The 13,139-nt window shown below is 36.3% G+C and overlaps 1 protein-coding gene across 10 annotated transcripts in view; it reads right to left on the bottom strand.

The window, feature by feature from the left end:
* Fam135a (family with sequence similarity 135 member A) overlaps positions 1–13,139 on the bottom strand; it is a 79,229-nt gene that overhangs the window by 50,740 nt on the left and 15,350 nt on the right. For all 10 annotated transcript variants that reach the window (XM_075980567.1, XM_075980564.1, XM_075980566.1 and 7 more), the window contains 2 exons: positions 12,830–12,945; positions 1,231–1,310 (listed from right to left, as the gene is read on the bottom strand). In XM_075980567.1, coding sequence (XP_075836682.1) covers positions 1,231–1,310; positions 12,830–12,906 — 157 coding nt within the window. In that variant the 5' untranslated portion in view covers positions 12,907–12,945. The remainder of the gene's footprint in view (positions 1–1,230; positions 1,311–12,829; positions 12,946–13,139) is intronic.

Below are 13,139 nucleotides of genomic sequence, written 5' to 3'. Positions count from 1 at the left end.
GTCCTTTAGTTTTGGATCTTAATATATCTTAAACATAATAAAGATTTCATGAGTATATTTGAATAAATTACCATCTAACTTGTTAATTTAGTGACCTATTTTCTTGCTAAAGTGACTATGGTGATCTTGCCTCCAGGAAATCTCAGAATGAGACTGACTGAGAGCTGTCTCCTCCCATCTTATATTCTTCTCTAGTGTTGGGATTAAGAGCATGTACCACTACACTCCTGGTTTCTAGTGTGGCTACTGGGATTAAAGGTGTGTGTTACTACTGCCTGGCCTGTGGCTGGCCATTGTGACTGTTGTACTTCTCAAATTTTCAGGCAAGCTTTATTTACTAAGATGCAAGTCAAATGCCACTATACACAATAATAGAATTCATTAAATTTAATACAAACTAGCATGTTAATATCTACAGTATGATAAAAAGATAACTAACAATTCTAATTTTCAGTAAATTTCTCTAAATATCAAAAGGATTGCATTGTCTTCAGCATAACTTGAGTCTTGGTATATTATTTTTATAATGCTCTGAAAACTACAATATCAGGTTTACATGGCAATTCTTTACAATTTTTTACTAATCATTTCACTACCTAACATCATGGAATAAAAACACATAACACACTGAGTATTTCTTATCCAGAATGCTTGGAATTCAAAGTGCTTAAGGTTTTTAACTCTTTCAGGTTGTAGAAAATATTTGGATATAAATAACGTGCTAGGAATGAGACTCAAGTCTAAAGGCAAAAAATTCATAAGTAGTTTATATGTGAAGGATGGAGATAATTTAATATAGCATTTTTAGTGTATCTCTATAGCTGGGTATGGTGATATATAGTTAAAATACCAGTATTTGAGAAGCTGAGTCACTAGAATGCAAAATTCAAAAGCATATTGTAAAATTCCATTATATACAATAGCCCAGGAATTGTAAATCAAGTATGTATGTACTTTCATTGTGTATCCTTTTAAACCACAACTTACAAACTTACACAACTAATACCACACATATCTATGTTTATCTTCATAAACATTTTCTTATGTGTTCATTTGTAAGAAACCAAATTAAGCTTGTTTTACTAATTTATTAAGAGGGAAATCAGAACAATCCTATCTGGTAATTCATGCTAACAGATGAAAAAAAGTAAAAGTATTTACAAAATACTATCATTGACTAATATGTTACTTCAATTTATTATTTTTAAATTTGAAATATTTTTTACTTACCTGTTGCATGTAACAAGCTGGCTTCTACTCTGTGGGGAATTCTCAGTGGGATTTTCATTGATGCACGAATTTGGTAAAAACTAAAATCAAAATAAGAATATCATTTTAAAACAAATGTTCCTATCTCTACAGTTTGCATGTATTAAAAAAAATGGTCCAAATCTACCAGTTTCTACAGTTCAACAAGTTTCTCTATAACATTTTGCTATTTAATTACAAAATATTAGCATAGATTAAAACCAAGAGAAACTTAGCATATATAAAGATGAACAATAACCAAATCGAAGACCCAGATATCAATCCACACACCTACGAACACCTGATTTTCGACAAAAAAATATAAAATCGAAAAGAGAAAGCATATTCAACAAATGATGCTGGCACAACTTGATATTAACATGTAGAAGAATAAAAATATATCCATACCTATCATCATGCACAAAACTCAAGTCCAAATGGATCAAAGACCTCAACATAAAGCCAGACACACTGAACCTCAAAGAAGAGAAAGTGGGAAGTACACTTGAACTCATTTGGCAGAGGAGATCACTTCCTAAATATAACCCCCGTAGCACAGACACTGAGAGTAACAATTAATAAATGGGACCTCCTGAAATTGAAAAGCTTCTGTAAAGCAAAGGACACGTCAACAAGACAAAATGACAGCCTACAGAATGGGAAAAGATCTTCACCAACCCCACATCAGACAGAGGGCTGATCTCCAAAATAAACAAAGAACTCAAGAAATTGGTCATCAAAAGAACAAATAATCCAATAATAATAATAATAATAATAATAATAATAATTGGAGTACAGACCTAAATAGAGAACTATCAACAGAAGAATCTAAAATGGCTGAACATACATAAGGAAATGCTCAACATACTTAGCCAACAGAGAAATGCAAATCAAAACAACTCTGAGATTCCATCTTACACCTGTAAGAATGGCCAAGATCAAAAACACTGTTGACAACTTATGCTGGAGAGGATGTGGGGTAAAGGGAACACTCCTCCATTGCTGGTGGGAGTGCAAACTGGTATAGGGCCTTTGGATATAAGTATGGGGATTTCTCAGAGAATTAGGAAGCAACCTTCCTCAAGTCCCAGCAATACTACTTTTGGGTATATATATACCAAAGGATGCTCAATTGTACCAAAAGGACATGTGCTCAACTATGTTCATAGCAGCATTGTTTGTCATAGTCAGAACCTGAAAACAACATAAATGCCACTCTACCGAAGAATGGACAAGGAAAATGTGGTACATTTACACAATGGAGTAGTACACAGCAGAAAAAATGACATCTTGAAATTTGCAGGCAAATGGACGGATCTAGAAAACATCATATTGAGTAAGGTAACCCAGACCCAGAACGTCAAATATCATATGTACTCACTCATAAGTGGCTTTTAGACATAAAGCAAAGTAAAACCAGCCTACAATACACAATCCTAGAGAACCTAGACAACAAAGAGGACCCTAACAGAGACATATATGGCTCTAAACTACATGGGACATAGAAAAAGACAAGATCTCCTGAGGAAATTGGGAGCATGGGGACCATGAGAGAGGGTAGAAGGGGAGAGGAAAGGAAGTGAAGGGAGTGGAGAAAAATATATAGTTCTGTTGTAGGACACTTTTCCCGGCCTCCCAGACTCCTGAAATAATCATATAGAAACTGTATTAATTAAATCACCGCTTTATCTTCTTATTGGCTAGCTCTTACATCTTAATTTAACCCATTTCTATTAATCTGTGCATTGCCACATGGCTTGGCAAGGTGGGCAAGGTTCCAGCCAGCATCTGTCTCTGGTGGAGCTATATGACTTTTCCTGACTCTGCCTTTTTTTCTCCCAGCATTCAGTTCAGTTTTCTCTGTCTAGCTCTACTCTTACCCTATCACAGGTCAAGGCAGATTCTTTATTCATTAACCAATAAAGGCAACACATATTCAGGACTTCCCACACCATCTCTCCTTTTCTGTCTAAATAAAAAGGAAGGTTTTAACTTTAACATAGTAAAATTACATATACCAAAACAGGTATCATGCAAGAATTACAGTTACAACATTTATATCTACTTTATCTTTTATCATAACTAAGGAAAACTATATCTATTCTTCAACTCCATCAAAGACTCCAGAAGGATATAATAATACCTAAGTTAACAAGAAGTACATTGCAATATTATTGTGTTTTCTTTGAATTTTTGACTGTGAAGGAGCTAAGTACAGAGAGACATTTCATTGTACGGGCTGCTTAGCTAAGCCAGAAAATATATTTTAAAGGTATCTTGATTTCAGAATTTGGCTCTAAGAATATGTTACTTTGGAAAGAGGTTCTTCTTTTGTTTCCACAGAGGATCAGAATTTGAGCAATCCTTCCAGATTAATGTGGTCTGACGAACCAAGACCACCTGAAAGATCTCTGTGAAAGCCCCCCCAAAATACTTCATTCATCGAAAAGCAGGAAGCAGTTTGGAGAGACCTACACCCAAATTCTGTAAGTGATTGTTTATAAATGTTTGTTACATTTAAAAGGGGATAAGCTATAGGGATTTGCATTGGTATGGATCTTGGTTTATTGATCCAAATTTAAGGTTAATTTTTTATACTGTGTATATGTATTTCTGCTCTTGATTAGGGTATTGTGTTTGTTCAGTTTATTTAAATATATAATGTATAATTAAGAAATATAGGTTAATAGATAGTTATCTATAATAATCAAACTTGTAGTTATGTTAGTTAGGTTTTCTAGATGTGCAGATGTATTTTAGATGGATAGGTATTCTTCAGATCTTTCAAAAACTACAGAATATGGCATTTAAAATGTTTTAAGAAATTGGCACTTTTCATGACAATGAGACACATCTACTTCAAGAGGAAGATAGGCATTGAACAGGCTCCTTATGGCGTTGTTTAGCCATTTGGGTAAGAAAATGCTCTTGCCTGAACTGCTTGATGCTATGCTGTATGAACTGGACATGCAGGACCTACAGAGAAAGGAGTGCTGAACTTGCCTAAAGGTGAGACGATCCTTCTGGATTTCTGCTTCATGAAAGAGTCTGCAAGACATTCTGCAGGACACAGAAGAAACATAGGCAGAACTGTCTTTCCTGCTTCATGGAAAAGTCTGCTGGATAATATCTATGGGCCTGTAAGCTGAAGATGGATGCTCCAACAATACAGAAGAACTTTGGGTGACTGTCCAGGCAGCAAGATATCTCTGTGAATTCTAGAGTTTTGGAAGTTGTTTACAATGTACTTCCTGTTTACTTAGGTAATATTATATCCTTCTGGAGTCTTTAATAGAGTTGAAGAAGAGATAGTTATAGTTTTCCTTAGTTATGATAAAAGATAAAGTAGATATAAATGTTGTAACTGTAATTCTTGCTTGATACCTGTTTTGTTATATATAATTTTACTGTGTTAAAGTTAAAACCTTCCTTTTTATTTAGACAGAAAAGGGGAGATGATGTGGGAAGTCCTCCTGAATATGTGTTGCTTTTATTGGTTAATGAATAAAGAATCTGTTTTGGCCAGTGGCTTAGCAGAAATAGAACTAGGTAGGAAAACTAAACTGAATCATGGGGAAAAAAAGGTGGAGTCAGAAAGCTGCCATAGAACCACCAGAGCAGAATGACGCAAGCTGCCAACCAGAACCTTGCCAGGAGGCCAAGAGACTCATGTAAAATATAAAATAGAAATGGATTAATTTAAGAGATAAGAGTGAGCTAGAAATATGCATAAGCTATTGGCCAAACAGAGTTGCAAATAATATAGTTTCTGAGGGATTATTTCAGGGCTGAGGAGCCAGGAACAAACAAGAGGGCTCCTACAACATAGCTCAACAAAAACAATAAGAAAAAAAATAGAAAATAAGGATGAACAGCAGAAACAGAAGCAAATATATACATGGTAGCTTCTACTTTATAGCAGTGAATGTGACAGTAACCTACAGGGATAGAAATGCACCTAAGATCATAAAACTGGGGTGACAAGAGGGCCAGCAGCTAAAGGAACTTGCTCCTACTCCTGATCTGATTGATGACTTAAGTTCAATGCTTACAACCTTCATGGCAAAAGAGAACTGACTTCCAAAGGCTGTCTTCTGACTTTCACATGCTAGTAAGTGTGCACTTGTACATGTGTACACACACACAAAATAACAAATGTAAAAAAAAAACAAAGAAAATGTTCTTAATTGTGGCTTTGAGAAAGACATTAGATTCATTTTAAATAGATTTTCAAAATGGTCTTGACACACATCTGAAATTCTAGTATGCAAGAATCAGGAAGCTGGGGCAGAAAGATTATAACTTTGAAGCCAGCCTTCACTTTGAAAGGCCTTTTTCTCAGAAAAACAACAACAAAACTCCTCTTATTATAAACTAGAAGGTGCAATGCATACTACTGGGGGAGAAAAGAAATTACTAGTGTGACCAGCTTGAGCCCTTTAAGTTATAATGATGATGACTTGCACAAGATCAGCTAACTGGAATCCCAGCATAAACGGGGAGGCACACATGAAGTCCTACCTACAGCTAAACAGTTATTGGTAACTAATGCTTGTTGGGAGAGGGAGAATATCCATTTTCACTGGGATGAAACCTGATAGGTTGTTTGTTTTCTAATGAAACAGAAGCAAACTTCAAATCACACAGCTAAGTTTTCTAGGAGCTTTTCAACCTTCCATGTGAAGAATATGGTTAAATATTAAGTGAAATATTGCAATTTTTAAACATAAGTATGTAATACAAAAGCTTATTAAGACTAAACAAACACTAGGCGGTATTTCATTTTAAACTTCTGAAGCAGTACTATTTATTAAGGGTTCAACTATAATCCTATATTTAACAATTTACACAAAGGTAGGCATTTAATATATGTTAGCTGGGAAAAAACTCATAAAGTCTAAATAAAATTCATAATTATTTATCACAGAATCACAAATATCAAAAGGAACAAGATTGGTAAGGCTATGGAACAAAAGGAACCTCTCTGTAAATGATTGGTGGGCATACAAATTATCACAGCCATCAAGGAGAACAATACAGTAGTTACCCAAAAAAGCTACAAATAGTATGATCATATGATCAGCAATTGAAATTCCTATGTGCACTCACATACTGTAGCATTACTCACAACAATTAAGTAGGCAAGCTGTTTACCCACGGACAATACAAGAAAATGGAGTGCACACCATAAAATGAGCTCTTAAAGGAAACTGTCATTTGCAGTAACACGAATGAATCTGAAAGGCAGTTTGCTTTGTTAAATAATCAAGGCACAACAACTTCTACGTCAACTTAGTTATCTGTGAAATCTCAAAAAGCTGAACCTGTGAAAGAGGCATGTAGGATGCTAGTAGAAGACAGAGGTAGGAAGGGTGAGTGGTGGGGTGGAGGCCTGGAGGGTGGAGTGTGTTGATAAAAGGATACAACATTTCTGTTACAAAGGAAAATTAAGTCTCTGTGAGATTGTACAGTATGGTGACCACATTCAATAATACTGTATTGCATACTTCAAAATTTCAAAAGAACTTTAACTATTTTTACCACATACTAAAAGATAAGCAGGTGAGGCAATAGCCAACCTCACTAACTTAAATAGCTTCAAAATTTTCTATATCAAAACATAACATTATATCCTATAATAAACCATGACTATATATTTTTTCTAAATATGAAAACGTCCCAGTTAGAATACATTAGGGAAAACCTATTGGATAGTTCTAAAGGATAGGACACTGCCTAAACATTCTGCATCAAAGACCAATGAGCGCAAGGGTTCAGTAATACACATCTCCTTAAGGCCATGCACCCTGTTGTGACTACTCTTCCCTGTTCTTAGGAAAAGCAACTATGGATGCAGTGAACCAACAGATAGGACTGGATCTGGCCCATGCCTAGTTTTCCACCCTGTTTAGTATTCCCATAATTAGCACTATCACACACTGTCATAGTATTTTGCCTAGTATTATATAAAATGTTAGCTTAATTAGCAAATAAGGATATCACTTTGTTTCATACTTAGATTTTTTGGTAATAACTATCACCAGTAAAGCAGAGATTAATGTGAGAGAAAAAACACCAGAAAAAGAAAGAAAAGAAAATACTGTTAGAAAAGCCAATTCCAACTGTATCCTATGATCAGTGGTTCAGAACACAGTGATTAGATACTATAAAAGAGAAAAATGAGACAATATCATTAAACATGCTAAGAATTCTATGAGTTCATTCTGCCATTAAATAAAAACTATAACTGAAAGAGACTAAGGCACAAAACTCTGAATATAACTAAATAAGAGAAACAAAACCTTATGCCTTTTCTATACAGGCTGCACTTCAGAGTAACCAAAAAGTTAAGGAAGCAATGTTTCTCTTTTTAGAATCCCAGGTAATAATGACAAAAGAAGTAAGAATTAGAATACACTGTTTGGAAATGCCTAGTAAAATAATCACCCTGGGCAAAGACCTTCAAAGGACACTATCTATTAGGTTATAGAAAACTTTGTAAGAGGGGCTGGAGAGGTGGCTCAGAGGTTAAGAGCACTGACTGCTCTTCCAGAGGTCCTGAGTTCAGTTCCCAGCAACCACATGGTGGCTCACAACCATCTGTAATGAGTTCTGGTGCCTCTTCTGGCATGCGGGCATACATGGAGGCTGAACACTGTGTACATAATAAATAAATCTTAAAAAAAAAAAGAAAACTTTGTAAGAGTAGGCCAGGCTGATAGCACTGGAACGAATCTTGTTACAAAAAGAAGCAGCCAGACACTGTAATGTTCTGTAATGTATCCAAAAAGGGCACAGCACCACTTGAGCATTATAGCCTTTAAAAAAAAAATCTAAGAGAAAATCAAATGCATCATGTGAATGTAAATTTTAATAGAATAAGAATGCATTTCTATGATACATTTCTTTTGGAACTAAACTTAACTGTATGAGGCCAAAAGTGTTTAAAACAAGGTAGTAGTAGGTGGTAATGATGGCTCAGTGGGTGCAGGCTGCTTGCTACCAAGTCTGGTGGTTTGAGATTGGTATCTGGAAAAGAAAGAACTGACTCCTTCAGGCTGTCCTCTGATCTCCACACATGTACTGTGCCACATGAGTGCCCACAGGCAGGCAGATAGACACACACACACACACACACACACACACACACACACATTAAAATTTTTAATTTCATTTATTCATCTGTTTGTATGTATGCATACAGAAATGTACATGCTACAGTGTGCCTCTGGTAAATTCTGTTAAAAGGTCTCTCTGAATGGTTTCTTTCTCTCTTTGGATCCTTGCCTACTCCATGACAAGATGTAGGATGAAAATCTAAAAGAAAGCTGTGTCTGCCAAGCTGAGGTCATTCTGCATCAGCTAGTACTCCCTCAACCTGTCAGCTGACTGGATCAATCAGTGAACCCAGCAAAGATTAGCCAAGCCAAACCAGCTTAGCAAAACTATTGGGCCACAGCTTTAGGAGTAGAAACACATGTTTGATGCAATGCTACTGTAAGTTCTGTGCTTGTTATTAGCTGTTTATAGCTGCAGTACCACAGTAATAAATAAAAAATATAGAAACCAATAACTAGGATTGTTACATAATGAAAATTTAAAGTACAATGACTTCATAGACAATCTAAATTATAAGAGGCAGAACAATAAAGAAGAAACTACAGAAGATGAGAAAATGGTAACTTATAGTGTAAATTATAAAATATGTTATCTATAATAACTTAAAATGAAATGCCTTCAGAAACTTTTGGACAACAGCTGCTACTAGCTGAGCCCTGTAGGACGGAACAGGAGAGGAAAGGCTGAAGAAAGAATCAGTCACGCTACATCAGGCTTTCAGAACTACAGAGGGATGAGGACTTGGGTGTGGGGAAATAAAAGTCTTTGCTTCTGGTCTCCTAAAATAAGATGAATCAAAGATTATATCAAGAATGTTGAGCCGGGCGGTGGTGGCACACGCCTTTAATCCCAGCACTCGGGAGGCAGAGGCAGGAGGATCTCTGGGAGTTCGAGGCCAGCCTGGTCTACAAGAGCTAGTTCTAGGACAGGCACCAAAGCTATAGAGAAACCCTGTCTCGAAAAACCAAAAAAAAAAAAAAAAAAAAAGAATGTTGATAAATATTTTTCTTCAAAATTAACCAAAAGGATTAAGGTAGGCTGTAAAAAGGCATCCTTTGACAAAATGCTTTTTAGGAAGTTTATAGGCATGAGCTCACAGAACTCTGATCCCCAAGTGGTTTTTGAAACATGTTTCAAAAACAATTACAGGTATGGACTTTTAAAGTATGGACTAGTCAGCCCATGGCCATAGCAGGCATACAGAATGCCCATAAAATACGAGTCCAAAAGGCTAGCAGCTAAATTCTGTAACTTTCTAAACCAACAGACTGCAATGGAAGAAACAATATGCAAATTCAAGGGGCTTATAACTTCTGTATAAATATATTTTTTGACTTCTGCTGTGAGAACTAAATCAGGCTAACCTACTGATGAATGAGAACAGAGTGGGGCAGAGAAAAGCATAGCAGGTTATTTTCATCTTTTTAATAAGATGCTAAAAACAAGCTAAATCCTCTCAAAAACAAACTCTTTAAAGCTAGGACATCTCTTCCTGTACGTATGTAGTTATTGATCACCTGCGACCATGAGAACCACCTAGCCCAAGACGTGGGCTAAATTCTACAGAAAGATATTTAGTCATGAACCACTTCTCACTACTCCCCTACCCTGCTCCACCCCTCCCTTTTCCCTTGCCCAAGTTGTCATTAGGAAGCAGGTTGAACTTAGCAAGCAGGCTGAGCTTGAAGCACATCTCCAAAGAAAAGATACAAAAGACTTCCTGCCCTCCATCTGCCAAAAGAAAGGACATAAGGACGAAGAACTCTATGTCCCTGAAAAAGTGGAGATCTTAAGCCTACATTCCGTAAAACCTAAGAGCTTCTCAAAAAAATGAGGGACCTTTAAGAACATTTAACCACTGTCCCCTAGGGCCTCAATAAAAAATGGACTCCTAACAGAGAATGAAGGAAACAGAAATCTGCAGCCCAGTGGCCTTCTCCTTAGGAAAAGGATCTGTTAGTCAAATTGTCTTACAATTGATCTACATATCTTCTGAACTCTGTCTCATGTCTTTCTATAAATTGTTAGACTGACATAGGAATAGTGGAATTAGTTTTTTGTCTCTCTTCTCTTCTTGTTTGGCTAGACTAGAAATAGATCCAGTTACTTTTACCAGGTTTTGCTACCCTGTTTCTTCTGGAATATGGGGAACTGAGTCAGCAGGCTGTGGACGTGAGCACTGGAGAGCACAGCATGCTGTACAGCCTTCAGAGTTACAGCTGAGAGCAACTGCAGATGCCTCGCTGTGCTAATCCCTTTTTGTCTTTGAAAAGTGTTTCCCGTGCCTGAAACATTCATATAATTCAGGCCAGCCTAACACTAATTTTTCTTTGTGCCCTTTCCCAAGTGCTAGAACTTATACACATGAACCACCATAGATAGTACACTGCAACCATAAATTTTGCTATGTGTGGTGGTTTGAATGAGGATGGCCTCCATAGGTCTGTATGCTTGAAATCTTAGTCCCCAGTTGGTGGAACTGTTTAGAAAGGGTTAGATGAGGGCTTGGTGGAAGAAGTATATATCACTGGAGAGGGCTTTGAGGTTTCAAAAGACTGGGCCCAATTCCCAGAATGTGTATTCTCACTCTCTTTGCTGCCAACCTGAGGATCAAGATATTAAATGCTCAGCTGTTTCTGCTGCCATGCCTCTATTCCTTCACCACAGACTCTAATTCTATGAAACTATAAGACCCATATTAAATGGTTTCTTTTATAAGTAGCCTTAGCAATGGTGTCTTATCACAGCAGTAGAAAAAATAACTAAGATGCCACATTAACAAAGTACTCATAGCAGTAGTAATAATAATTCTATTCTCATTTGGAAATGACTCACCCTAAGTCCACAATATTAACTCATCTCCAGATACTACAGCTTTGCCTTTCCTTAGGACCTTCTCTCTAGAACTCTAGAAAACAACCACTTTCCTACATAGCCTTAAAGAAAGGACATATTTCTTGGTGGTACATACCCAGCACTTGGAAGACGTAGGAACAAGAATTGTCATGAGTTTAAGGCAGCCAGTGCTATGTACCAAGGCATAATAATAATAATGTTCATATTTCCAAGCCTTAGCTTAAGTTGCTTTCCTATTAAAAGAATCTTTCACTTTATCCTTTGCCTATTTAAGTCTTACCTGAATTTTAGTCCTATCTCTCTGAGGTAAGACAGACAGATGAAAAAGGGGACACAAAGGGAGGAAGAAGTCCCTAACCTTATGCTCTAGCTTGCTGCTGAAAAGTTAAGAAACTTCAGTATAAAGCCAAAATTGTCTACAGATAATGACTGTTTTTCTAAAGACTGTTCAAACAAGGATCTGCTAAACACAAATGGGCTGGAGACATGGTTCAGTGGTTAAGAGTGGATAGTACTCTTGCAGAGGACCCAAGTTCAGTTCCCAGCTCTCCTGTCAGGTGACCCACAACCAACTGTATCTTGAGCTCCAGGGGATCTGATGCCCTCTTCTGGCCTCTGTAGGCCATGAATATGCATACACACACATAGAGGATTATTTAGGCTTAGGGTCTTTGTAACCTTGACGTTCACTATACTAGTACTTCTTTCTCGCTATTAAACGTATACAATGCACCTCAGAAACCACCTTAAATTTTCATTTACGATAATTATGAAATTTAATTACGAAAATTAAGATAACAAAAAGTAAACCAGCTCATATAGTCTTCTTTAATTTTTAACTTAAATTTTAAGATGTGCTTAATTTTTAAAACTTATTGACAATTACACACTTTATACATACTACGGAGATAGAGAATCATATAGACAAGATCGTACTGGCACTGAAATGAGACTTTTCTTGAGAAGCTCATATCTATGTTTTGGGTATGAACTGTGATTTTCCTAAACAATTCTCATTCTTTGTTCCTCTTAAATGCTGACTCTTGAGAGCACATTATCTTTTATCTTGGTAAGCTAACAGCTTTATCCTGGCTCACTGTGAAGTACTTTTCCTTAGAGCATCAAAGATATGGCTTTCTCTGAATGGAGATCGCTAAGTGGGGAAGAAACGCCTCAGGCTACACAACAGTGTTGGGCTGTGTTTTCCTATTGCTGCTAATATCATTGTAATGACTTTACTAATAGACAAATCCAGAAAAATGTCCTGCTTGATTTCTACACTTTCTTATACCTTCCAAAGCTTCATTATGCATGCTTTGCATATCTGTTTAGCTGTTTCTTTGTAAATAAACTTTCCTCCATATATGCTTTTAAACAGTAAAAATGAGACAGGACATTTTCATTAAAGCACCCCCTCAATGATCAATATAAATTCACAAATACATATTGAATACATTCAGCATTATCACTAAATCCATGAGCATAATCCCCAAATATCTACTTAAATGAAATTACTTAAAGACTATAATAACCCGAATACAGCTCATTTTTAAAATATATACTTATATAAAAATCTGTAATTAAATTCTTACTATAAAATGCATACCCTCTTTGGAATAAATCCACATTGTAGAACTTGTTTAGCTCCACGGAGAATTCTACCATTGCTTGAACTTCAGTCATGTTTAATTTATACCCAGAGGACAAATCTGGCAACAGCACCTTAGTGAAAAGGGGGAGGGGTCATGAGAAGCACAACAGAAATGCCAATTTATAAGCCTAACTAAGCTTAATCCAACTAAATAGTACCAGAGTCCAAAGACTGCCAAAGAGCAGTACTATTTTTACCACTTAAGACTGGTTGATTATGAAGCTTTTCCAACATCTGTTTCCCTGATGACATCCATATAATAATC

Source organism: Microtus pennsylvanicus, chromosome 7 (assembly GCF_037038515.1).
Source record: "Microtus pennsylvanicus isolate mMicPen1 chromosome 7, mMicPen1.hap1, whole genome shotgun sequence".
NCBI lineage: Eukaryota > Metazoa > Chordata > Mammalia > Rodentia > Cricetidae > Microtus > Microtus pennsylvanicus.
Note: the sequence above shows the minus strand (reverse complement) of the source record. Positions and strands in the feature narration are given on the sequence as shown.